The sequence below is a fragment of the Apteryx mantelli genome, chromosome Z, assembly GCF_036417845.1.
Source record: "Apteryx mantelli isolate bAptMan1 chromosome Z, bAptMan1.hap1, whole genome shotgun sequence".
NCBI classification, from domain to species: domain Eukaryota; kingdom Metazoa; phylum Chordata; class Aves; order Apterygiformes; family Apterygidae; genus Apteryx; species Apteryx mantelli.
This window is the reverse complement of record NC_090020.1, coordinates 71509585-71536607: the sequence shown is the minus strand read 5'-3', so window position 1 is coordinate 71536607 and position 27023 is coordinate 71509585. Positions and strand designations below refer to the sequence as shown.

The following is a 27023-nucleotide window of genomic DNA, read 5'->3' as shown; positions in this document are numbered from 1 at the left end:
ACCCAGTTTCACAAATAGTATCAGTGCTTCTCACAAAACTGTTTTTCCAGCAAATTTCTGTTTATCATCAAAATTCCTCCTTTCTGTACATTCCTCTTCATCTGAGATACCGTCTCTTCTACTTTCTGCTGTTGTTTCCTTTGACTGTATTAGGAACCACCTTCTGGTGTGGACTGAACTTTCTCTACCTCATTCTCAACCAAGCCTTTACATTCAAAGTTTGCTTTATCAGTTAACTTGCAAGTTCTGTATCAAATAGAGAAACAGCACCAAAGACCCTTATTACACTGCTGACATTGCCACCTAAGGTGTTTTTCTAGACCACATTTAAAAACCTTATATACACAACAAGCAAAACGAAGAACTGACCATCAGTCTCTTGACTGGATCTGGGTTACAGGCTCTTGCTGCCATGCTTGCTCACTCGGATCTCTTAACACTATTCCACAGCTCTCTGGCATATATTGGACTAGGGTCAGCAACGGCAACTCTTCTTCTGGGGACACTAGTGAAAGGTATGCAGCAGCCTCAGCCCAGCATTGGTCACTCCGAATAGCAGGAAGACAAGAAGCCAAAGCAAAGGGCAGCCCAGCACCACCCCAGCACCCCGGACCGCAGGCTGTGCAGGTCTGGATTCTTCAACCACTGAATAGCTTCTCCACAATAACTGCTTAATCTCAAAATAGATGGAGATTTAGCTGCTTTTATCCTTTTAAATTTTCTGGCTTCTAGCTCTGGCCTCACACAGCAGAACCAGCTTTGTTAATCAGCTGGATCCCAGAGGCAGAATCCTCCTAAATAGTGTCCTGGGCATTACTGCAAACCCCTGCAAAGCATTTACCAGGAGTAGCTTACCCTCAGCTATTCTTCATTCCTTCTGCTTGTTTTCCTCACAACCCAATATTAACCATCCCAAAGCATTCATACAGTAAACAGTGCAATAATTATGCCAAATACAGTATCCAGGAAATACTAGAGAATAGCCATTGCTCTTACACAACAAGAAATGTTTGTTCCGGGTACAGCTGGAGGGACACATGCTGATCAAGCTATCTTCCTGCCAAGGCAGCCCTGATGGTCAGAAGTTAGTGAGATTTGTCCCACTAACAGAGACATGTCTGGCTCTGTCTTCCCAATAACCCCCCAGACTATGAATGAAAACCGCAAGCGTGTCTTTTTCCTAATAACCAGGAGATGGCTTCTAACGTGCCTGAAGAGCACAGGCCGTTCCTAGGCCAGCAAGAAAGAGGAAAGTTGTGCCTTGCTGTCCGGTACCTCCATCTCCAGTGACAAAGCAAGCTGTACAGCAAGGAAAGTGCGCAGCTGCCTTTTGAAAGGCAGGTTAGCAGCCAGCCACTCTTCCCTAGAAACACAGGCCTGAGAGGAATCTGCTAATTAATTTTATATGTTTCTCTTTCAAAAGCTGATAAAGCTCATCTTCGAAGCAGTCAGCTTTCTTACTCCTGCTTTTCCAACTGTAAGATTGTTGTAAAACTTCACTGTTTTGATGGCAGGAAGCTCTGCTCTCGCTCACCTCCAGCCTAAATTTATCCAGTCAGTTTATAACTCTTGCTCTTGTGAGAAAACTGGCCTTTAGCCTAAACTGTTCTTTTCCCTCCTCGGGATTTATTCCCCTGTGATATTTATAGACAGTAATCACGTAGCCTCTCAGGCTTCATTGTGCTAGGATGAACAAGACAAGCTCTCTCGATGACTTCAGTAATTCATTCCCTGATTATCCTAGTAGTCCTTCTCCGCATCAGTTCCAATTTTCATCTACTTTCTAGAACAAGGATGGTCAGAATTGTACATGATATCCAAAAAGATATCCTACCAGTACCTTGGGCAATGCCAACAGAACTTTTTTGTGCATGCTGGAAATGCCTTGGTACACATCGAGACAATACCTGTTTTTTTCCCCAGATGTGTTCCACTGAGGGTTCAGCTTCAGCCAGCCACTGGTGATACTCTACCATCTATTTTGTCTGGCTTCTCCAGCTGATGAGATCCCACCTCTCCTACTGTTGACAACACCAGTTTATTAAAGGAATGCTACTATTAGCTTCTCTTCAATCTGGTACTTCCAATCCTTCTCAACTCCATTGCTGATTCCCAAATTCCATTTTGGCTGGTAATTTCTTATTTAACACTTTTCCAGCTACATTACTAAAATCCAGATGAGACCCATTTTCCTGGAAAATTTCCATAAAATTACTTATAAAAACAAATCACACAATCAATCTTCAGCAAAACCTCATCAATGTTTATCTTATTTTCCATTAACCTCTGTATCGTTAATTATCACTTCCTTCCAATTATGCTTTACAGTCTTACCTTCTCCTGACAGCTTTTGGGGCTCAGACCATCCCTCTGCCCTTTTCACATAAGGGTGTTACATTTACTGTTCTCCCCTCTAAACCAGCTTCACAATTGTTTTCATAGGTCTGCTTTAAAAGACATGTAATGAAGGTGCTAGTGCTTTAGGAATTCGGGAATGGAGATTATACAGATCGCTCTCCTCTCTGGTTGAATGTATTAATTTCTTATAGTTTTTATAAAACATCTACTCTACTGATATCTGGAGTCCCAAAGACGGCTCCAAGAGGAATTCTGACAATTCAAACTTTGGTATCTCAGGCTGCAGTATGGCTCTTTCACACATCTTTCCAGGCTTCTGGCCTTGAGGGAGTAGGAATTTTTCCAGTCATGTAGAGGTCATTCTCTAAAAGTTTGGGTAAAGCTGGAAACAGATCATTCAGCAAAGGAAGCTTGCTAATAAAGTAAATTTTATTCTTCATATTAAAGGTTGGTTGATAAAAAATATTACATGTAGTTTTTCTTACCTGCTGCATGAAAAACTAACTTCCAAGCTCCACACTGAATAAACTAGACAGAACTTAATATGAAGATAAGCAGGATTAATACAGTTATTTTAGCAACTTCACAAGGTGCTTTTAAGGTAATGGTGTTATAGGTTATTCACTGTATTGTGCCATGGAATCCACTGAAAGGACTGAAAATGGCTTATGTCACTCTGGTAGATATTTTTCTGACCTTTGAGCCATGCTTTTTAAGATTCATTACTGGCAGATTTTGTAATCAAATGCTAGCAGTCATCTTTTCTTTAATTCAACCATAACCAACAATAATGAAGTGTCTAGATGATGATAGGATCAACACATGACTGAGAGCAAAAATCAGATCTCTTGTAAAGCTAAGTCATCTCCACCAGACTCTACTATACTGCATGTCCCAAATTACTGACTCTAGATTCATCCACCATTATGCTGTCTGCCTGGGTTTCAAATCATTTTAAATTTTAAACAGGGTATTCAGGCCATTTCACTCTCAGCCACACAAATGAGGCTGAACTTTGGTACAAATCCTCCCCCCCCAAAACAAACAAACAAACAAACAAACAAACAAACAGGCTCTGACTTATTTTTTCTTGGAAAAAATCCTGGAAATGTGCCACAGTATATTACTTAGATGGTAGCCTTTCCCTGAAGAACTCTGTCCTCCTATAGGGTTTACTACCATGCACAGCAGATGAATTATTACTGTTAATAACACTGCTATTTTGCTTGACTAGTGGTATTCACCCTATAGGTGATGGGCAAGACTAATTTCCTATAGCCATAAGCCATACTAAAATGGAGATTTTGAATGAGAGAAAAGTACAATAGTGCCTGCAGACTATCACTTGATCAACAATGATGTCCATGGGCCAATAAAGGCTGGACACTTTGGTGCTAGATGTTTATCATAGTATTATACAGATCTACTCAGAAACCAGAACTGCTCTTCTGCGAGAAACTCCAGCATTTCAAAATGTGGCTTTGTTTCAAATTAGAAAGCAAATACAAAATGTTGGCATTTCCCCTTAAATAAAGTTCAAAATCTATTTCTGAATACAAAAATGAAATGCTTTAAATATAGAAACAGCATTAAATATTGCAATTAATACTGCATAAAAATCTGAAGAAAAGATGGAATTAATAGAAATATAAAGATGAAAGGTTTTGACATAAACAATACTGTTAAAGTAGACTTCTCTCTGGAGGAAAAATATCAAAGATTGATTCCTGAAAAAAGAGTAGACTTTAAGAAATCTGCAGTTTTCAACAAAAAACTGCATCAGTGGGAAAAAGAACAAATGATTTTGTAATCGCCTGGTTGAGCCAAATTACACAGACCTGCACTTGCTGCCACATCTAACAAAACTAACAACTGTAGACCAAAATCTTAAAGAGGAAATAAAATATTAACTAATATACCATTGATGTGATCTCAAATCAGCTTTAAAACCAAAAATGGCCAAGATTTTTCAAGCACAAATAATGATTTGGAGAGTTCTGACTGGTTCTGAAATTCACAAGTTGGGTATTCAGCACTTAAAATAATCAGACATTGTAAGAAGTCTCACATTTCCAGGAATGGTAACTTCTGAAATGATCTCATATTTTATTTAGCGACATCCCCACACTGATGAACTAGGGTTTCTATACCTCAAATGAAACAAACCACATCATAGAACATCAGGGAAACAGTAGACTAAAAAATGCATTTTATAGATTGTAAAAATGTAACAAGGGGTTGCAGAGGACATATCAACAATGAACTAAAATCCTTCTGGAGTAAAGCCAGGATAAATACTTGGTGGAGAGATGCCATAGCAAAGAGGTCATTACCTCCTCTTTCAGAGCGACGCTGAGTTGTGCTGGATCACTGGGGGCCATCAGCACAAGGAAAAGCAGACCTGTCACATCAGCCACTCAATGTGTGTGAGAGCCACTCAGGTGGCTCATGCTTCTCTTGTGAGACACAGGCTGAGTCGCACAATTGCAATATACCCGCGGCAGCCTGTTTCCTTCTGCAGACCCCTTATGCCAGGGGTGGCTGGCTGGCCTCATCTGAGCAGCTGTCTCCCATGAGGGGTCAGAGAAGGACCAGGGGACCTTGCATCCCTCGACCCAGCACCACTTCAAATAGAGATCTGCTATACAATACAGTCCACTACAGCCTCTGTCAGTGTGACCCAACACAGTGACGCCTTGTGCATCAGCGGACACATGATTTAAGAGATAACAAGAGTTGACAAGCATAGGATTGGAGAAAAACACACATGTGCACACACACACCTTGCTTTAAAAAAGTAAGCAATTGTCTCCTAGCAAGCCACTCAGAATCTTTACCTAAGAATGGACATATCCTGAGAAGAGCTGCTCAGTGTCTGAGCTCGCCAGCTGGTATGGTCGGCACTGGCTGTCAGCAGGGCAGAAGCCCTGTGGAGAAGGTTACTGAGAGCAACTGAGCCTTGTGGCCAGAGTTCATGCAGAGCATTTCCAGATTTACTGCACAGTAAAGGAAAGCGCTGCCTGAGCTGAAAAATATTTTTCCAAGAAACAGACTACCTATAGCTCTCATGAGAAATAGCTTGGAAGAAAAAAAATCCAGATATTGCTCATAGAATTTACTAATTCCACAAATGTCCCTCAGACTGCAGAGCACAAAGAAGAAAGCTTCTTACCAAGGGGTAACTGCTCAGTTGGATATCCATTTTTCCTGCTGTAGTATAGCCAGACAGCAATCGCACTGAAACACTGTGGCAGGAGGAGAAGGAGCCAGCAGCAAATGCATGATGTGAGGTGGATCATTATTGACCAAATGTTTTCTGATTTGAGATTAGCAACAGACTCAAAGAGTTTACCATGTATGTTGTTGACAAGAGGGAGAGAGTGGTTTTCAGGGCACTTCATTTAAAGTGTCTTCAGGATGACCTTACCCACTCATCCATATCAGCTGATTTCTGTTCTTTAACTTCTACTTTAGGATGTTTAACAGAGGGATGAAACTGGGCCCAGAGACTCACCATGCCACATGTTCATATTCTTCAGAGAACAAGTACCAGTCTTAAATAACACACATTCACACTGATATCTTCCAACAGTGACCTTCAGGACTGTCTACCTAGTACCTGATGGCTGCCTGAAACAGCATCTCTGGAAATGAAATACTCTTTCCCTTATTCTTCCCAGTGGCAAACCACCTCAGCGTTCAACACCAATGGCAACACTCTGGTTTCAGAATTCATTATTTGGTCTGAATTGTCTGAACCCTTATCATCACAGTGCATGCAGCAGAAGCAGAAATGAAACTTGCTGGACTGACTACTTGCAACAGTTGAAAGGAAGAAATGAAAAAGAAAAAAGAATGCAGGTGGAAGAAAGAGCAATGGAGAAAAGAAGCTATGGAAAGGATGAAATAACAGTGGTTCTGAACAGAAGTAGATTCTTCTTCTGAAACAGTAACTGTGATAACAGCCCTTGAACAACTGATGGCTCAGTTATGGCAGCAGGCCCCATACACCCCCATGGTCTCCAGGAAGCGTGAGGACCCAAGTCCTCAGTGGGCAGTACCCGCCTGCCACATATATTGGGCAGACTGAGTGCAGGGGGTCACCACTTTGGCCAGCCAGCACCTGCCCCGCAGTCGGACGGATACCCTCCCCCTCTGCCTGCTCTGTATCTTGCTTTTTAGCACTAAAGCACTGATTGCCTACGCTCTCTGTTTCCACCCTTGTGTCCAGCCACCAACTTTTCAAAATACCCTCTTGAATCGACAGCAGGGAATAAAGGGGTTGCCCTCTTCTCACTTCCTTCCAGGAAGCTGCAGTAAGCAGCAAAAGCAACACAAACTAATGTATTAACTCTTGAAAAAAATCCTGCTCACAGAGAAGCAAGTTTCTCTGAAATAGCCACTCAAAGCTTGGGAAACAAGACAGCAAATGAACTGGCTAAAAATGTTCACTTCCTAGTTAATCAAGCAACACAGTACAGTATTACCTGTACAAATTATTTGTATTATGGCATTGTCTAGGAGCTCTAATTTGAATCGGTCTCACTGGATCAGGAGACCCAGACTTCATAGTACGGAAGTACCTGACTTTATAGTATATAAATCCAAGTCGGAAGGGAACAAAGGTCCATAGCTGTCCCCCATCACAGGCCAGCAGCAAAATTAAGGAGCCATGTCACCCAAGATCTGGTTCAGTTCTTGACCTACTACACAACAGTGCCTGCCAGCATAAGAACAAGTAGTAATCGAAAGAGCCACTGCACTACTTGAAACACAAAGCTAAGCAGGTTTTGCTACCCCACCATAACATGAATGATGGTAAGGTTCCTCTTTCATGCCATAGCTCAGAAAACAAATTTTCAGTGGGGAAGTGCCTGCCTATCTATCACCATGGCTCCTACATGACTCTCACCACTCAGTCTGCTTCATATCTTAATACAATTTTATGATATAATACATTCTATATGGCAGTTGCTTAGTTACAAAAACTCTCAGATCAACAGCTACAATATTAAAATCTTGCCAAAGGTCAGATCCCACCAAATGATCATGCAGTGTCTTAAAGACATGTCTTTTATTATTTTTCTTAGTATCTGAGAGAAATACTGAATGACATTTTGCTATAATAGCTTGTGCTCTGTTGAAGCAACAACACAACACAGGACAACATGTGTAATGGTGTCATTATAATTATAGATACAGTCTTATTGTAATCTCCCATTACATGAAGCTTATATCTTAGTCACAAAAAAATCATTCCTGGCAGAAAATGGAATAATGAAGCTTTTGCCTATGAGTAAAGTTGTGGAGAAAAGTTCAGTAAAATGAGTTTAAACATTTCCAGACTTTCAGAACAAAAGAAATCAAAATACGCTTTATATTGTATCAAAACAGTATCTTTCACAATGATTGTGGCTCCCCAAGAAGGAATTTCAAAGATCCCCACAGACATGAATGAATTCCTAAGAGAAAAACGTCATCATCTCCATTTTAATAGAAGGCAGTAGGACAAACATAGGCATTTTTCTAGCTTAATGCAAGTTCTACCTCATATAGAATGTGGTGCATCACCAAGACCTTCTGCCTGGCTGCCTTCTCTATTTACCAAGTGCTTTACCTCTCCACCGTTTCTAGTTCTTTCTTTTGTACAAATGTGGCAATAGGTTGCCAGGATCCCATACTGCGTCCTCTGTACATTATGTACCAACACAATTCTGGGTATATCCTGCATGCTTAACTGCTCATTCAGAACACACAGGCTACTCACTTATAAGCATTGAGAAGCATTTCATAAAATTAATTTCAGGCTTGTGTGGACCTTCAAGAAGACTTAGGCAGTCTACTTCAGAGATGGCAGGCTCATCTTCCTCAATTATAGCTGTTTTCTGGTGAGAAAGCCATTTAACTCTTCCTCTCCCCTCCTAATCTCAGAGATGATTCAGACATTTTATATGTGCCAGTACCTTCTCTCACCCATCGTTACTGCCGGACACTCGTGCCCCACTCTCTTGACATGCCTTTCAGACTCTATTAGCCCTGTCTCTCCCTTCTTCCCTATCACAACAGAACATGTAACCAGAAGCGACAGTTCTTCAGAGCAATAGATCCTGGGGGAGGATTTTTGTAGCTGAGCCACACTTCGACTATATCCTCAACCTTTCTACCTTAGAAGGTTGGTTCCTCACCCTGTGACCCCTTGGATGCCACCACAGCCTACTCATTCAGCATTCACTCCCACATTTCCAGCCTACTACCCAAGGAGAGGACAGAAATTGGAGATATGCAAATGACTTCTCTAGAAAGAGCGTGGATGTATTCCCTCTAGATTGTACTTCCAAAAACCTCCAAGGCCTTGGAGGAAGCTGTGAGTTGCCCAGATCCATCTGGAAGGATATATCATGTGTAAAGGTTTTAAGAGCTGACAGGAAGTTTTTGACAACTTTCCATCCACATCTTATCACTCCAGGAGCATAGAGCAGATAGAGGTAATTAAAAATTCAACTTCTAAACACGTAGTGACTGCATATTAGTTAGTCCAAAACTACCCAATTCTTTGCTTAGAAGTTGACAATGATGCTGCTATAGATCTAGTTACTTACATAGTCCTGAACGCAATGGTTTGTGGTATGCAAGTGCTAATACAACACAAACCTAGATGTTGTCATACCTGCTAAGTTTGTATTTATCTGAGTTAGTATTAAATGTCTTTGTATTACAGAACATCACTATCAGCTTGAAAGCTACCTTGCAGATAAATCTGGAAAGGCTTGTTTGTGCAAATCTCAGTGCTTGTCTTGTATCTTACAAATAAAAAGGAGAAGGACTAACCCATCAAGGAATTGTTCCCTTCACAGTAAGCACAAAGCAGCCAGGCAGTCCCAGACCCTGTACTGACAAATATATTTCCCCCAGGGTCAGCATTTGTTAGCATCTGTTGGCTGTAGTATTTCCTTAGTAATCTAAGTAATGTCAGAAAGATCAAAGAAAACCCAACTGGCTTAATGAGCCACTTGCAATTTCACTACAGCAGCTGCGTGGATCGAAGCATGGCATCTCTGAGACAAGTAGATGTCAGTGACAGCATACAGCAGCGGGGCTGCGGGAATGAAAATTTACTTTTCACAATGAAAAACACTTACTGCTTTCTGTATACGCAAACTCAATGCTGCTCAGAGAGTATGAAGATGGGATTGCATAAAGTTATGAGTAGCCAGACAACATATACAATAGTTGCAAATTGGTGTTTTAGCGCCTAACATGATATAAGTTATGAGCATGCCACATACAGGCAAAGACAGAACTGGTGATTGCCAAGTCAACTTCCCTTGTAGACTACATCCCACAGGCTGTTAGTATGTATTTAAATACATAGATACAAGTTATTAAAAATCCTGTGCTCTTCTGTTTTGTGGTATTTTAATACTATTCCAGGCTCAAAACCAGACAAAGCCATCAGACACCACCAGCCAACACTTCCCAGGGGAACACTATGCTGAAATCCTTGGCCACACAGATACTCTCTGATGATGAAATGCCACTAAAATGTCTGCCAGTAAAATCAGACTGAACATCCATGACTCAACTGAAGTCAAGGTCTCCCTGTGCTCATTTGTGTAAAAACATAGCTATTGCCTTTTGTCTGGATGTACTAAAACAAAAGTTAGGATAATTGAAGGGAGAATGGAAATACTAAGGATTTGGTTGGATTGCACAGTGTAATTTTAAAGTCCATAGCAATACACCAGAATATTGAACAACAGTTTGCACCATGTGAAAAAAAGGACAGCTGCCTCCAAAGTCAAATGTAACGAGGAACAAGGATGCTGGTACAGAATCACGGAATCACAGAATCGCTGAGGTTGGAAGGGACCTCTGGAGATCATCTAGTCCAACCCCCCTGCTCAAGCAGGGTCACCTAGAGCACACTGCACAGGATTGCATCCAGGCGCGTTTTGAATATCTCCAGAGAAGGAGACTCCACCACCTCTCGGGGCAACCTGTTCCAGTGCTCTGTCACCCTCACAGTGAAAAAGTTTTTCCTCATGTTAAGATGGAAGCGTCTGTGTTTCAGTTTGTGCCCATTGCCTCGCGTCCTGTCGCTCGGCACCACTGAAAAGAGTCTGGTCCCATCCTCTCGACACCCTCCCTTCAGATACTTGTACACATTGATAAGATCTCCTCTCAGCCTTCTCTTCTCCAGGCTAAACAGGCCCAGCTCTCTCAGTCTTTCCTCACAAGAGAGATGCTCCAGTCCCCTAATCATCTTTGTGGCCCTTCGCTGGACTTGCTCCAGTAGTGCCACATCCCTCTTGTACTGGGGAGCCCAGAACTGGACGCAGTACTCCAGATGGGGCCTCACCAGGGCTGAGTAGAGGGGGAGGATCACTTCCCTCGACCTGCTGGCAACACTCTTCCTAATGCACCCCAGAATATCGTTGGCCTTCTTGGCCACAAGGGCACATTGCTGCCTCATGGTCAACTTGGTGTCCACCAGCACTCCCAGGTCCTTCTCAGCAGAGCTGCTTTCCAGCAGGTCAACCCCCAACCTGTACTGGTGCATGGGGTTATTCCTCCCCAGGTGCAGGACCCTGCACTTCCCTTTGTTGAACTTCATGAGGTTCCTCTCCGCCCACCTCTCCAGCCTGTCCAGGTCTCTCTGAATGGCAGCACAGCCCTCTGGTGTATCCGCCACTCCTCCCAGTTTTGTATCGTCAGCAAACTAGCTAAGGGTGCACTCTGTGCCTTCATCCAGGTCATTGATGAAGAAGTTGAACAAGACTGGACCCAGTACTGACCCCTGCGGGACACTGCTGGCTACAGGCCTCCAACTAGACTCTGCGCCGCTGATCACAACTCTCTGAACTCTGCCGTTCAGCCAGTTCTCAATCCACCTCACTGTCCACTCACAGAATCACAGAATGGTTGAGGTTGGAAGGGACCTCTGGAGATCATCTAGTCCAACCCCCCTGCTCAAGCAGGGTCACCTAGAGCACATTGCACAGGATTGCATCCAGGCGCATTTTGAATATCTCCAGAGAAGGAGACTCCACAACCTCTCGGGGCAACCTGTTCCAGTGCTCTGTCACCCTCACAGTGAAGAAGTTTTTCCTCATGTTCAGATGGAACTGCCTGTGTTTCAGTTTGTGCCCATTGCCTCGCGTCCTGTCGCTCGGCACCACTGAAAAGAGTCTGGTCCCATCCTCTCGACACCCTCCCTTCAGATACTTGTACACATTGATAAGATCTCCTCTCAGCCTTCTCTTCTGCAGGCTAAACAGGCCCAGCTCTCTCAGTCTTTCCTCATAAGAGAGATGCTCCAGTCCCCTAATCATCTTTGTGGCCCTTCGCTGGACTTGCTCCAGTAGTGCCACATCCCTCTTGTACTGGGGAGCCCAGAACTGGACACAGTACTCCAGATGTGGCCTCACCAGGGCTGAGTAGAGGGGGAGAATCACCTCCCTCGACCTGCTGGCAACACTCTTCCTGATGCACCCCAGCATACCATTGGCCTTCTTGGCCACAAGGGCACATTGCTGCCTCATGCTTAACTTGGTGTCCACCAGCACTCCCAGGTCCTTCTCCGCAGAGCTGCTTTCCAGCAGGTCAACCCCCAACCTGTACTGGTGCATGGGGTTATTCCTCCCCAGGTGCAGGACCCTGCACTTCCCTTTGTTGAACTTCATGAGGTTCCTCTCCGCCCACCTCTCCAGCCTGTCCAGGTCTCTCTGAATGGCAGCACAGCCCTCTGGCGTATCCGCCACTCCTCCCAGTTTTGTATCATCAGCAAACTTGCTGAGGGTGCACTCTGTGCCTTCATCCAGGTCATTGATGAAGAAGTTGAACAAGACTGGACCCAGTACTGACCCCTGCGGGACACCGCTAGCTACAGGCCTCCAACTAGACTCTGTGCCACTGATCACAACTCTCTGAGCTCTGCCATTCAGCCAGTTCTCAATCCACCTCACTGTCCACTCATCTAACCCACACTTCCTGAGCTTGTCTATGAGGATGCTATGGGAGACAGTGTCAAAAGCCTTGCTGAAGTCTAGGTAGACAACATCCACTGCTCTCCCCTCATCTACCCAGCCAGTCATTCCATCACAGAAGGCTATCAGATTGGTTAGGCATGATTTCCCCTTGGTGAAGCCATGCTGACTACTCCTGATCACCTTCTTTTCCTCCACATGCTTGGAGATGGCCTCCAGGATGAGCTGCTCCATCACCTTTCCAGGGATGGAGGTGAGGCTGACTGGCCTGTAGTTCCCTGGGTCCTCCTTCTTGCCCTTTTTGAAAACTGGGGTGACATTGGCTTTCTTCCAGTCCTCGGGCACCTCTCCTGTTCTCCATGACCTTTCAAAGATGATGGAGAGTGGCTTAGCAATGACATCCGCCAGCTCCCTCAGCACTCGTGGGTGCATCCCATCAGGGCCCATGGATTTGTGGGTGTCAAGTTTGCTTAAATGATCTCTAACCCACTCCTCCTCCACCAAGGGAAAGTCTTCCTTTCTCCAGACTTTCTCTCTTGCCTCCAGGGTCTGGGGTTCCTGAGGGCTGGCCTGAGCAGTAAAGACTGAAGCAAAGAAGGCATTCAGTAACTCTGCCTTCTCTGCATCCTTTGTCACCAGGGCACCCACCCCATTCAGCAAAGGGCCCACATTTTCCCTAGTCTTCCTCTTGCTACTGATGTATTTGAAGAAGCCCTTCTTGCTGTCCTTGACATCTCTAGCCAGATTTAATTCCAAACGGGCCTTAGCCTTCCTCGTCACATCCCTGCATACTCTGACAACATTCCTATATTCCTCCCAAGTGGCCTGTTCCCCTTTCCACTTTCTGTATACTTCCTTCTTCTGGTTGAGTTTTGCCAGGAGCTCCTTGCTCATCCATGCAGGTCTCCTACCCCCTTTGCTTGACTTCCTACTCATAGGGATGCACCGCTCTTGAGCCTGGAGGAGGTGATGTTTGAATATTAACCAGCTCTCTTGAACGCCCCTTCCTTCTAGGGCCCTCAACCATGGGATTCCTCCAAGTAGGTCCCTGAAGAGGCCAAAGTTTGCTCTCCTGAAGTCCAGGGTTGCGATCCTACTTAGTGCCCTGCTGCCTCCTTGCAGGATCCTGAACTCCACCATCTCATGGTCACTGCAGCTAAGGCTGCCCCCAACCTTCACATCTTCCACCAGTCCTTCTTTGTTTGTTAGTACAAGGTCCAGCAGCACACCTCTCCTTGTTGGCTCCTCCACCACCTGTGTCAAGAAGTTGTCACCAATGCTCTGCAGAAACCTCCAGGACTGTTTGTGCCTAGCTGTGTTGTCTTTCCAGCAGATATCAGGGTGGTATCAGGTATCAGGGTACCATACACATTAGTGAGGGACCGAGTTTACACATGCTGCTTGGCAGTGAAAGGGCTCGCACAGCACCTGTGCTGCTATGGATATGCTGAATCCCAGCCCCTAACCAGCTCATCTAAACCTGCTGCTCTCCTGCAGCTCCTAATGGAGACAGACAACAAGGCTACAAGCAGGAAAGATGCCTACCCAATTAGCAAAATACAGTTAACATTTCTGCTGTTGTTTGTTTTTCCACATAAATTAATTTTAAAATGGCATCAGTCAGTACCAACTATGGATTAGAAACATCACAAAATCACACTCTTCCAGCATCACAGAAACGCTCAAAAATTAAGCTGGCCGAGATATGGCTTGGAGGAGGAGGAGAGCCCCCAGCCCCAGTAAGTGACTCAAAAAAATCCCATTTCTTGAAAGTTCTGGGATTATTTTTCACTTAATATCCACCTATTTGCTAGCTAAATCTGACCCTGCTTGGTTTATAACTTCACCCAGAGAGAGCTTTTCTCCAGACAGCTTCCCTGGCCTACTTACCACCCTTTTTATTAATACTACCTATGTTTTGTCTCAACTTCAAAGCTTCTCATGTGCAGGATTTTTTTTATTTATTTTTTATTTTTTTGCTTTGGTTGCTAAGGGGGAAGCTTTAGCATGGTGGGCAAGGACTTAGTCACATGTGAGCTGCAGGGAACATTATCCTTAGAAATTAATTTGACAATAGGCTGGATATCTGTTTATTTTCCATTCCTCAGAAGCTTTAAAAGTACTTCAACATTTCTGTGTCCTCTAAAGGAGATCTGTATGCTATACTATTCAACCTCAGAGACAACAAAGAGAATATCATGATTGCCTCCAGCGTCATTTACCAGGCAGAGATAAAATTAGTATTATCACTGCAAATCAGAACACAAACTAGATTAATATGAAGAGCAGCTCTGCACTCAAAAAGGTTGTTTCACAACCATCTTTCAGAGGTACTAAAGGCAGCTGCCTCACTGTGAAGTTAATTCAATAAGCAGAGGGAATGTAATTCATTTGGTACATACTGTTTGCTAATCAAAGAATATTTCTTGGCATGTACACTGTGCCTGACAGAATGTTAAGCCTGAAAACATATTGTTAGTCCTCAAAGTTTTTCATCAAACCCAAGAAACATAACGTATGAGCATGTGACAAATTCTCCTTGTTCCTGCAGGTAAGGTAAAAGCTGTAGCATGAAGTTCTGTAACGGTGACTTGGTGGTGCTAGGAAGAGCTTATAAGAAATAGCTTTTTTCCTTTGTATTTGTGCAGGATAGAGAGCTTGATGACATTTTAATTTCTCCTTTTTCAAATTATTATCCTACTGAGTATCACATGTGATAACAGCAGCAAAGCCAGTGAGCGATCACTATCAGTAAGAAACAGTCCCGGTATATATCTTCTGTTGAATTTAATCTTAGGAGAGTGCGAAACTCCTTTTATCTAGGTTACCATGGGCATCCCCATCTAGCACATCCACCACTATGGTGTGGGGAACAAAGTCAGGAATAAAATCATTTCTCATTTCTGAAAAGGGCTGATGAGCATCACTGCCAAGCATCCGCTGCCCTCGGAGACCGCTCTGCCGCCACAACGAGTGGCCTCGCCCTCGCTGCGGGGCAGGAACCCGCCGAGCACCTCGCCCTGGCCGCGGAGGAAGATTTCACTCCGTTCTTCCACGCTGCAGCCTGCGGAGCAGCAGAAAGGAGTAGGTACTGCTGCACAGCGGCTGCTTCCAGTTCTCCTGCTCTGATGGATGCTGCAACTGAGAGAAACGTGTTTTCCCCTCTCAGCAGGCCATTGCTCTTAAAATCTTAACAATTTCATGAGTAACAAAAACATCAGAGATCAAAATCTGATATGTCTCACTGGATCCAAAAGGATCCAAACTTCACTCTGTTTTCAGAATTAAGTCAAAATTTAAGTGCAAATAACCACTGTGTGGAGGGGAAAGAGAAAAGACCAAGAGTGTTTTTGAAAATGCCAGAAAGAACTATTTCTTAAATAAAATACTTAATTTAGGAGAAAAACAGACTTATTTGATAAATACAGCCTTATTCCACATTCAGATCTTCCAAAATTCAGTGAAGACTGAGTTTGCCAATAAAAAGGAGGGGGGAGGAACCTGTCCCGCTACAGTTACAAAACTGCTGCCAAAACCAACATGCTACATTCTCAATGTGAAGCTGCTGGCCAGCATCTATTGATAACCAGTAAAAAGACACAAAATTTATAAATCTATAAAGCAACTGCAAACAAAAGCATGTTTTCTCTACCTGGACATGGTAATGGAGTCTGAGCTATGTATTTATTATGAAAAGGACAAAATTATGTTTTTACAAAAAATATTAGATGGTTCAAAGTAGCAAACAGTACAGCTGGAACATACTCCCTGATTCTTTTAGTATGGATTATATACTTTTACATTACTGAAATACTAATGCCGTGAGATTGGAGAGAATTTTGTAAATTCTAGCAATAGCAATTGCTTTGCATCCTCGAATTGCTCATCTGTTTATTTTTAACAGGATCCTCATCACATGAGGAATGGTGTGGAGTATACTTGATGTTTACTTTCAAAGCAGTTATCTCAGCAAGCTCAATAGATGAGCTCAGTTACCCTGTAGATTAACATATATTCCAAGCCCGTGTCTTTCTGCAGTGTATTTTTGTAGTAAGTAACAGGATTTCATAATGACACCACACTTTGGAGGCAAAATACCAGTTCTGGAGATAATTCTGAAAGTCAATTTATTTTGCAATGGTTAAGAGCTATGCAAAGAAGGAACAATAAATTTTTAGAATAGATTTAATTACACACTTATGGCTCATGTGAAAATCTGCATTACAATCTGGAAAAACAATACTGCCAGGTATTTCTGCCCTATTATCTACTGACATTGCAAGTAAGTTGGTGATAACCTCAAAATTTGCTGTAGACAAGAGATACTAAGAGTTCAAAAGTTCAAGTCATTCAAAACTCAGCCAAACATACCCAGAATCCATTTGTACTTTTTATTTTTTCCCAAACAGCTCCAAGAAAGCACACTGAGTGCTGCAGAGGAAAGAAGAAAGGTGGTGGGGGGAACGTTACCAGCTAGTTAAAAAAATAAAATAAAAAAATAGTAGTTTCTCAGCTGTGCTACTTCATGTTGTTAAGAACACACAGAAAGATGTTTATCAGAGAAAATGGTACAACAAGAACAAGCTCTCTGAACAAGCTGATCGTTTAATAGTAAAATCAATAGTCAAAATAGAATTTCAGTACAGAGAAGTGCTCTTCAGACCCACCAGTAAGGGAGACTCCCTGGTCAAATGGATCCTATAAATACATAGGCGGAGGATATATGAACAGCCACAAGTACATTTGCACAAGCATTTCTGATTTGCATTCAACTGCTTGCAAAACCTTTTGTGTCACTGGTTTATCATTTCAGGTGAAGTCTGACCCTGTTTTTTCTAGTCTACAGTCACTTGGGAAAGCTGTCATAAAAATGGTTAAGCACTTCTCAAAAATGAGGCATGTTTTCTTTGCAGGGTGTAGTGTCACAGTCATTGCGCCATTCATCATCTACCAGGAGGCAGTGTTCCCAACAGACCTCCCTGGCACGGGCACATCCATCCAGAGAGCAGAACATTAACAGGCCATTGATCCCCATTATGAAATTTTCCACTTTGCAACATTTTTTGTTGTTGTTGTTGTTCAGAAAAAGCTCTTATGCCTTGGCATTAAATTTCAGGTTTCCCATGAAGTTGTCAAGAACATAGGCATAGATATATGCCTTTAAGCTGAAAATTGGCTGTGATTTATCAAAGTCAGAATGTGTGTCTTGCATGGACAGTGGTTTTTGTAATGTAATAACTAATAGCCTGTCAACACAGTATTTCATCTACACAACCACTACAACAGTCTGCAGAGAGTCTTTCCTCAAGAAATCTGTATGATGCCGTTAGGAGGCAAACACACTCTAATGGTGTCCTGACACCTTTGATATAGTGTGTGATGGTATGCAGAGAAAGAAGCCATGCCTCCTTAAGGCATATAGAGGTAGTTAAGGATGGAGATTCTGCACTGTCAGGCTTTGGCGAACAGCCAGAACAGATAATGCTTTATCTAATACTTGAAACTTGATGCATAAATCAAAATTTAAGACCTAGATCTTTAAATAGATTTGTCCGCATCCAATAAGGAAACCCGAGGGAAGATGTTCAGTGCTCACGGTAAGAAATCAAATGTGAAACAAAAGAAAAAGCTTCATTCAGGAAAAAAATAAAGAAAAAAAAAAGCCAATCCAATAAGATCTCATCAGGCTTTAGCACCAGCTTTTCTTTCAAGATACAAAAGCTTCTCCTTCAATGTGCTTCTCTTTAAATATCCTAGGACTATGTCTAAATTCTCACCCTAACCCATGGTACAGTGGAAGAAGGAAACACACCTGCTAGATTTTCTTTGAAAGGAATTAGAAAAGCAGTGTTACCAACACAGATTCAGCACAATCAAAACACACATTAGCTTCCAAAAACTTACCTTTCTGTGATTGTTTCTCTGAGACCACTAGCAACCCCTTTCACCACTGTACTAGCCTTTGGCGTCAGCACTACTTGAGATATAAAAAAGGAGCCCTTCTTTCTTCTTTCGGTGATTGATGCCTGGAGAAACTGAATCAGTTTTTCTGGATCTGTTGTGTTTGCCCAGGGTGCTGGCATCATCTGACCTGGCCAAAGAAATGGTACCTCAAGAGCCACTGGACTGTGATAAAACACCAGCACTTGGTGTTCCTTTTCCCACAGGTACTGGAGGCTTACTTCGTGGGCAAATATAGCAGGACACATTTTGTTTCCGTATGTGTCTTTGAGCATTTGGACAAGCTTTTCATGATGATATTTCTGCATCCCATAGAAATGATTGAAGTCCAAGAAGACCACTTCTTTGGGGTGGTCAGTGAGAAATGCATTGATCTCTTCCAGGCCCTCGTTGACTTTGGCACTGAATAAACCATGAGCGAAGTAGAGCTCATTGTCCGGGTCTCTGGGTTTGGTGGAAATTCTAAGATCAAAATATCGTATACCTGCCCCCAGCTGGCTAGTGAAGTTCATTGTCTGTGTAGCCAACCACTTCCTCATCAGCTTTTTAGCCACAGTCCCAAATACAGAGACAAAATTCTGGACGGTTTCTGGCTGTTCAGGCCCAACCGGAGAGGCTTCATCGATGTAGAAGCTGAAGGAGTCATGAGACCCTAAAAACACAACAAAGGAAAACAATCAATATTGCATTTGTATATTAAAAGTTATTAATGATTTTCTTAATAAATGATCCTGATCCGCACAAACACTCACCAACAGACACCTCCCCTGACCTTTTACTCAATAAAACTATGTTTGTCTGGCAGTACTTATTCCACTGGCACTTCACAGAAACGTGAATGAAAGGCAGCATCTATTTTAAAGCTTGAGGCACTCCTTCACTCTCTTTACCTCTTACTTATGCCTTTAATCTCACTGAAGTCAGCGGGCTCTGAACCTCAGAATAAGCCAAGTGTAACACCAAAGTCACATAACAAGAAAGGCCACTAGAGCCAACAAAAAAACCCCACCAAAAACAAAAAAAAGAATAGAGAGAGAGACTCTGACCCTGCACACTGTATGGGGTTTGCAGAACAAGGCCCCTGCCCCTCCCCCCCCCGAGACCTTTATGGCCAGCTAAAACACTAAAATATTCGTTGAAAAATGCCAAGAACATGTAACCTTTCTGAACTCCTCTCTAGCTCAAGTCTCATCTGGCCTGCAATCAGGTTACTAAATATTGTGTTCCTTGTTAAATACACATCTGAAATCTTTGCATTCCATAGAGGAAACTATATAAGTACAACAGATGCAGCCAAGAATACCATTGATTTTGACTGCTTAAAATAAAGAAACGCTATTGTATGCTCTCGACAAAAATGGGATACGCTACTTCACATGCCTATGCACAGAAGTTGCAATTTTTCACAACATAACATAGTTACACGCAAATATATAAAACAATTTACTATGCAAAATTCTCTTTGTTTCAAGGTTAAAAAAAAAAGAAAGAAAGAAAAAAGAGAAAATGAAAATTCATACTTTTGACTAGCATTTAGACCCTTTGCATGAAAACAGCTGATAAAGCTAAGGGCATTTGCAAACATATGGTGAGTTTTCTGTAAGGGACTTTGTCTTGCTTTACTGACAGACGACTTGAACTTAGGAGATGTTTATCATCCCTGTATACCATTAGCTTTCCAAATACCTCATGGTGAAATCTGGCAGTAAATCTGGCAGTTTAAACAGCCAGACTGTCCGACTGCAAGGCTGCATTCCCCCCGTCCCAGCTCGGGTGGATACTTCTGGTCAAACTCCTTGCAGCAACGAGGTCCTGCCCCTGGGCTTAACCCACACAGCTCGCAAAGCTCTTTCAGGCCAGAAGGACTTGTATTTCTGAAATGGACTGCAGCACTCAGCCTGCAGTGATCCAACTTCTAGCATCAAAATGAGTTCATAGCACAAGTTCTGCCTTCTAATACCGATGCTTTTGAAGTGCTTTTGAAAACTGCTTTCCCAAGCATGAATTTTGTGGCAAGTAAGTATCACATTAAAGAAATCCTGCTAGTCAGTCATTTCTGATGGTGATGCTATTTTAACCGAGCTGGAACAAACCCTACGAACTGAAATGACAGTTACAAGATTTTCTTCTTTAACAATAAACGCAGTCACAACAAACCATCTTAAACTTTGGTTTGAATTTGGCTTTGTTTACTTTGAGAAATGTCTTACATTTTTGTACACCCCTACTTTTCACAGTTCTATCTTTGAACTGCATTATATTCTAAATATTAAACAAATTTTTGATTCTGATGATGCTTTCTACTGCTAAGTGTTGAAGAGATACTATGCTCTTTGCAGAGCCTGAATAGATCATGGCATATCTGGTTACACAGTGATATCCCAGGGAGCCAGGTCTGCATACAGAATTTTAATGATAAAACAAACAATTAGAACAGTGGCTTGTGTCTCAACATCATTACAGGGAAAAATCAGTCAGATACATTAAATGTTCTGCTCAATATAACCTGCACTAATCTAGAAATCAAAGTAAATGCAGTCTTGTTTAAAACAGGGCATAGTTATTGATATTACCAAGGGATAGATCTTGCAAACCCTCACTGTGTCAATTCTTCACCCTTTGAAGTCTCTTTGATTTCACTAGATTTTATGAATAAGGATATATGCATAAACATTATTAACTGATTGCAGCAATGGGCCCAGGATGGCAGTAAGATTAATTAGACCTTTTATCCTTCCTTGCCTGGTCTACAGCCTCCGGCAACCTAAATTTGCAGAAGAGGAAGTTAAACTTGATTACCACAGCCAATATGCAACACAGTACCAACTGCGATTTAAAACTAATGAAGTCAAAAGAAGCAGCATAATTCTCACAGCAGAAAACTAAGGCGAACACCTTGTCAGCAGACAGTTTTTAAGTATTGGTAAAGCAAAACACACAAAGAAGAAAGTGGGAGAGGGCGGAAACACAGCATGGTTGAAAGCTATTGAACATTACAAACAGGATAGTTTAGAAAAATAATTTTTCATTATTAAGGTCTTGAAGGCAAAACAGCAAGCCACAGGCAATCTGGAGAGCATCAGAGAATTTTTTTCTGCAGGCACTCCTTCAAGTAGACAAGGTGCTCAGTAGGATCTGCTATGAATAAGGAAGAACTGGCTAGGGATGTGAAGGTCAATGGCAGCCTTAGCTAGAGTCTCCGTAAGATGACAGAGTTGAAGACCCCAGGGAAAGTGAGGAAAGCAAGTAGCAGAATAAAGAGCCTGCATTTCAGGAAAGCAGCCTTAGCTTGTTCAGGAAATCAGTAAGCACTATCCTGTGGGAGAATTATGTAAAGTACAAAGGCACTCAGGAAAAATGGCTGATCTTGAAAGAATACTTCTTTAAAGCATGAGTCTCCCCCCTATACTAGAAAACACAGAGGTAAGGCAGGAAGCAAGTTTGTCTGAATGGAGAACACCTGACTGAGCTTAAACACACAAAGGCAATGTACAAAAGGCAAGAGCAGGGACAGGCTACCTGGAAAAATAGAGGAGCATTGCCCTGGCATGCGGGGGGCAGGGGTCAGAAGTCCAAAATTTGGCTGGAGTTTAAACTGGCAAGGGATGGGACGAGCAACAAAAAGCTTCTGCAGATATGTCAGCAGCAAAATGAAGCAAGGAAATGCTGGCCCACTGCTGAATAGGGCAGGAGACCTCATAATGCAGGACAAGGAATCAACTGAAGTACTCAATGCCTTCCTTGCCTTAGCCCTTACTGGCCAGGTCTGCTCTCAGGCAGCCTAGATGCCTGCGCCTCTTCCTTACTGCTAGTTCTCACTAGTAAAGGGTGACTGAGTTAAGGGCTATTCATATAGATTACAAACAAATAGATAGAACCAGAAAGGATTCATCCGGACATGCAGAAGGAGCAAGCCAAGGTCATTGTGAGACTGCCCTGTCTCATCTTTGATCGGTCATCATGACTGGAGGAGGTCACCCATGTTTGGAAGAAGGCAAAAGTTACACCCATCTTCAAAAGAGGAAAGCAGGATGATCCGGGGAACCACAGTCTATCACATTCCTTTCAATCCTAGGGAAGATTACAGCGCAAGTCCTCAGAGAAGCCATCTCCAGTTTATGAAGGACAAAATGACTGATTTGGAGGAGAGCAATGGATTTTGTTTCCCTTTACTTCAGCAAGGCTTTTGACACAGGCTCTCTTAACATCCTTATAGCCTAACTGGGGAGACAAGTGCACTGTAAGTTGTGTGAAAAACTGCCAGAAGACCATCAGGCTAAAAGTCTAGAGGTTGAAGGTACAAAGTCTAACTGGCAGCAGATTACAAGTGACTCCTTGGGGGTCAATACTGGGGCCAATTCTGTTTAACATCTTCATCAGCGACGTGTGTAATGGGATGGAGAGCCGCCTCAGCAAGTTTGCAGATGACACCAATTTGGGAAAGAGATTAATACTCCGAAGGGAAGAGCTGCTATTCAAAGAAACTTCAACACAGCGGAGGAGCTGGCTGACCTGAACCTTAAGAGGTTCAGAGGCAAATGAGAAGTCTTGGACCTGGGACAGAACAACCCCATTCAACAGCACAAGCTGGGGACCAACTGGCTGGAAAGCAGCTCAGGCAGCTCTGCAGAAAAAGACCTGGAAGTCCTAGTGCACTAGTTACACACAAGTCAACAGTGTGCCCTTGCAGTAATGAAGGCAAAACGCACACTGTTCTGCATTATCAAGAGTGCAGCAGGCAGGTAAAGGTAAATGATTAATCTACTGTATTCAGCATCTGTGAGGCTGCATTTGGAGTATTGTGTCTAGCTTTTGGTTCTTCAGGACCACAGAAATATTGACAAACTGTAGTGAGTCCAGCAGAGAGCTGGAACACATGATGTACAAAGAGAGGCTGAGGGAGTGGGGTCTATTTGGCCTGGAGAAGAGAAGGCAAAAGGGGCTCCAGTTGCAGTCTTCAATTGCCAAGGGGGTGGTCACTGAGAACAGTTAGGCTCCATCTTCTCTGAGGTGCACAGACATAGGACAGGAGACAACAGTCACAAGCTGCAACAAGGGAAATTCCACTTGGACATAAGGAAAAAAAAAAAATTCTTCCCCACAAGAGCAGTTAAAAAGGGAACAGGGGCCCAGAGGGGCTGGATTTTGTATCCCTGATTCCCAAAGCTCAGCTGGACAGCCTGATTTAACTTTGAGTTAGCTTTTGCTTTGAGTAGAGGGTTGGATCAGATGACTTCCAGAGCTCCTTTCCAACCTAAATTATTTTGTCTGCTCATCTCTCCCCTTCGCCCTGCACCAAGAAACAAAAGCCTCGTTTTTTGTCTCTCAACCTTAGAAGCGATTATCAAGAGACATCAAAAATGTCTGCACCGTGCATGATCCAAAAATTAAAGTGGCCAATTTCAACCACTGAGACATTAAATTTTGATGAACTTAGATGTAGTCAAACACTATTTAGACATTCAGGAGTAAAATGTGCAGTATCACCTAGACTGCAAGAAAAAGACCTGCTAGTACTTTTATTACGGAGAACGGTCTCCCGTTTTCCTTACTGAATTCTCTTAATAAGACTATCAGGAATATACAGCCTGCTACAGCTCAGCTGTGGACATATTTATGGCTTCCCTAGAGGGCTAAGCCCCCTATTTAAAAAATAATTGGACTCAATGCTGAAAAGAGTCCCTCAGGAAGAATGTGTTTCAGTTTAGAATTGTTTCTTCAGTTCCACAGAGATTTACAAAGAGGCACAGTGAAGCTACTATTTTTGGTTTCTAAGCTTTAACACAGCATCCATTGAGAGGGCAAGTGTAGCTGGCCTTCGCACTGCTCTCCCCTTGCCTCACCGGTGGCTCTGACTTCTTAACAAGAGCCTGGTAAATACCACCTAAAATAAAAGCACTGAAATGAACAGAGCTGCCCAACATGCTCCTAACAGCAGCAATCACATTCTGAAGACTCACAAGTCACAGCAAAAACACAAACAGGTAGAAGTAAAGTTGCACATTTGGGGGCATGTTTTGCTTTCCTCCCCTTCTCCTACAGCTTCTCCTGTCTGCACTGGGAGTTATCCAACAGTTACTCAAAGTGGACTCTTACTACTGCTTTGGATGTCATTAAAAGCTTCACTTGCTGTTGTCTTCCGATATTTAGGAGAGAACATCCTTTGGTGACTATTGCTGAAAAGTCACATGCAGCGCAACTTAACCTTTTTTGAAAACATCCTTGCCAATGAAGACTCTACGGTGACAGAGACCACAGCATATTTCTTGGACACCACAGAGTACAGCTAGAACAAATTCCTTTGACCTCCAGTATACAGGAGACCAAAGCAGATGTTCTCACCAACCCATCTGGTCCTGTCCTCCCTCCCCTCCAATAAAAACAAAATCCCACCCATACACTATGAATCTTTACCTAGCCAAATTGTGATTTCAAGGAAGAGCAAAGGCTGAGTACCAACACTTGGTGCACCTTAATACTGTGTTTCACCTCCTTTTTAAGATGACTGAGCACTGTTCTCCTAGCCAAAGCCACAGCACATCTAGGAACTCAAATGGTGCAGACTATAGCGATGTGATTACCCTGCTTGAGCAGGGGGGTTGGACTTAGCCCATCTCCAGTGGTCCCTTCCAACCTCAACCATTCTGTGTGATTCTGTGATTCAGACTTCGCAATCCAGTTACCTGCAGCATTTGAACTGTTTGGGTGATAAAAGCTTTGTTTGGTAAAAAGATTACCCCAAGAGAGCAAAACAAAAACCTCATAGATGCTGAATACAGTAGACTAATCATTCTAAGTAAGTAAAGTTTTCATGCACAAGAAATTGTTTTAGCAACAACTTATGATCGTTTCTCTGGCATCTCCCTATCAGCTATGAAATATGTATGAGGATTATGTTTTGGTTTTTTTGAACATCTTTACAATTGCTTCCAAGGACAGCCTTTGAATGTTGATATTGCCAGGAATCTCCACAACCATGAAAAACAGTGTGCTCTCGACCTGGTCAGAGGTGTTATCATTTTAAGTTGTTTTTTTAAGAGACACCTTGAGAACTATGACCAATGCCTGCATTGGGGAATTTTTTCCAACATCTGGACCAAGCCAAGCTGTTAGTGAGGATCTCTCTTGTAAATCCAAACCAGACAGAAGATGGAGAAAGATCTATTTTGTTTTTAGGCCAAAGATAACTGGCAATTATCACAGCAGTATATGCAAGCTGTGGCTAAAAATCTGATTAGGTTAATCATTATTCAATTTATCCTAGTACACTTAGTGTGCATAAAATATACCCACATTCAGCCTCTTACAGCTCCCTCCTGCAGAAGCAAAGACCAGTTTCTTTTTTCTTAGAATGCTACATCAGTTAATATCACATTTCAAATTCTCAATGCTGTGTTGAAAAGTAAAGAAATAAGAAAAAGCAAACTGTAATTATATTTCTAGCTCTCTAAACACTGTGAGCATGTGTCATAACTACGAATGTCAGAAGGCCAATTCTGCTAAAGAAACTATTCTTTAACAAAAAATTAATACATGCTGCCCTCCTGAGAGCAGGCTTTCCCTCTTGCTTGATAACTTCCTCACAGTCCTGTAATTATTTGCGTAGGAAGAGGCATTGCAATGTTTTCTAAGATGCTGCTTAGCATAGATAGCCTACCACCTCTTCCCAGAGAAGCCACCTCTGGATAGACTTCAGCGCAGACTTCGTGCAGAGAGCATACAGAGATGACAGCATGGGGAACATTACTCAAATGGCAGGGGCTTTCTGAGTGCCCCAGAATGGTGAACTCAAAAAAGCTCACTATTAAGTGAATTATTAGTTTCACCAAGCATAAGTTCTAAATGAGCCAGTCTTTACTCAGAAAAATGTAATATTAACGTCAGTGGAAGCCTGAACAGGGGCTGCAAGATCCTGCCACAATGCAGAGCGGAGTAGGCTGATCCCCATGTTTAATCAGCTCAGCAGAGAATTCGCACCACAGTGACACGGCGACGGCAGGGCCTGCTCTCAGCAGCACTGCTCACACCTGCCCCCATCTCCATGTACTTCCCCAGAGCCGTAACTCAGCTGCTCAGCAGAGCACAAGTCAGGCCACCAGAACTCCTGCATGCATCTGAATTCACAGAGCACGGGGAACACTTTTGCATTATAAATGTAGAAATGGAAACGATCACACTAAAGATCAAAAGAATCAGTCGGTGCTCTTTCCCCACTACCTTTTTCAAACGTGATCTAACGTTCTGGGCCGTACACAGGAGAGAAGGTAGAGGAGGAAGGACATGACACTGCCTGTGTGTACGCTAACTGCAAAAAAATACCCACTGGATGTTCATGTCCTGTGCTGAAAATTTTAAAAGGTGTAAGAATAAAAGGTGTAGGAATGACTCAAAACTTTTTAAACCTGCCCTACAACAAGCAATTTAAGAAGCTATTTTTATTTATTGATGTAAAATTGAAAGGGTGACTTCACTATCAGGCAAAAACATAACAGGATTCATGGAACAAGAAATCCAGCTCAAACTAAAAGAAAAAAAAAGTGGCTCACATGATGCAGGTCACATCCTATGATAGGCAGCCTTCTATGTCCTTATCATTTATTAATTTAACCACATGCATGAAGATTGAATAGTATATTCTATAGCACAATGAATGAGTGTTCTGCACAACCTTGTTTTTTATGGACAGCTATACCTGAGGACAGAGCACCTAATTCCTTG

At 42.7% G+C, this 27023-nt stretch overlaps 1 protein-coding gene across 1 annotated transcript in view; it reads right to left on the bottom strand.

Moving 5' to 3' along the window:
* The window catches only part of PLCXD3 (phosphatidylinositol specific phospholipase C X domain containing 3), an 80732-nt gene that overhangs the window by 13018 nt on the left and 40691 nt on the right, over positions 1-27023 (bottom strand). Inside the window, exon 2 of the mRNA XM_067316053.1 lies at positions 18249-18957. Within this exon, the coding sequence (XP_067172154.1) occupies positions 18249-18957 (709 nt within the window). The remainder of the gene's footprint in view (positions 1-18248; positions 18958-27023) is intronic.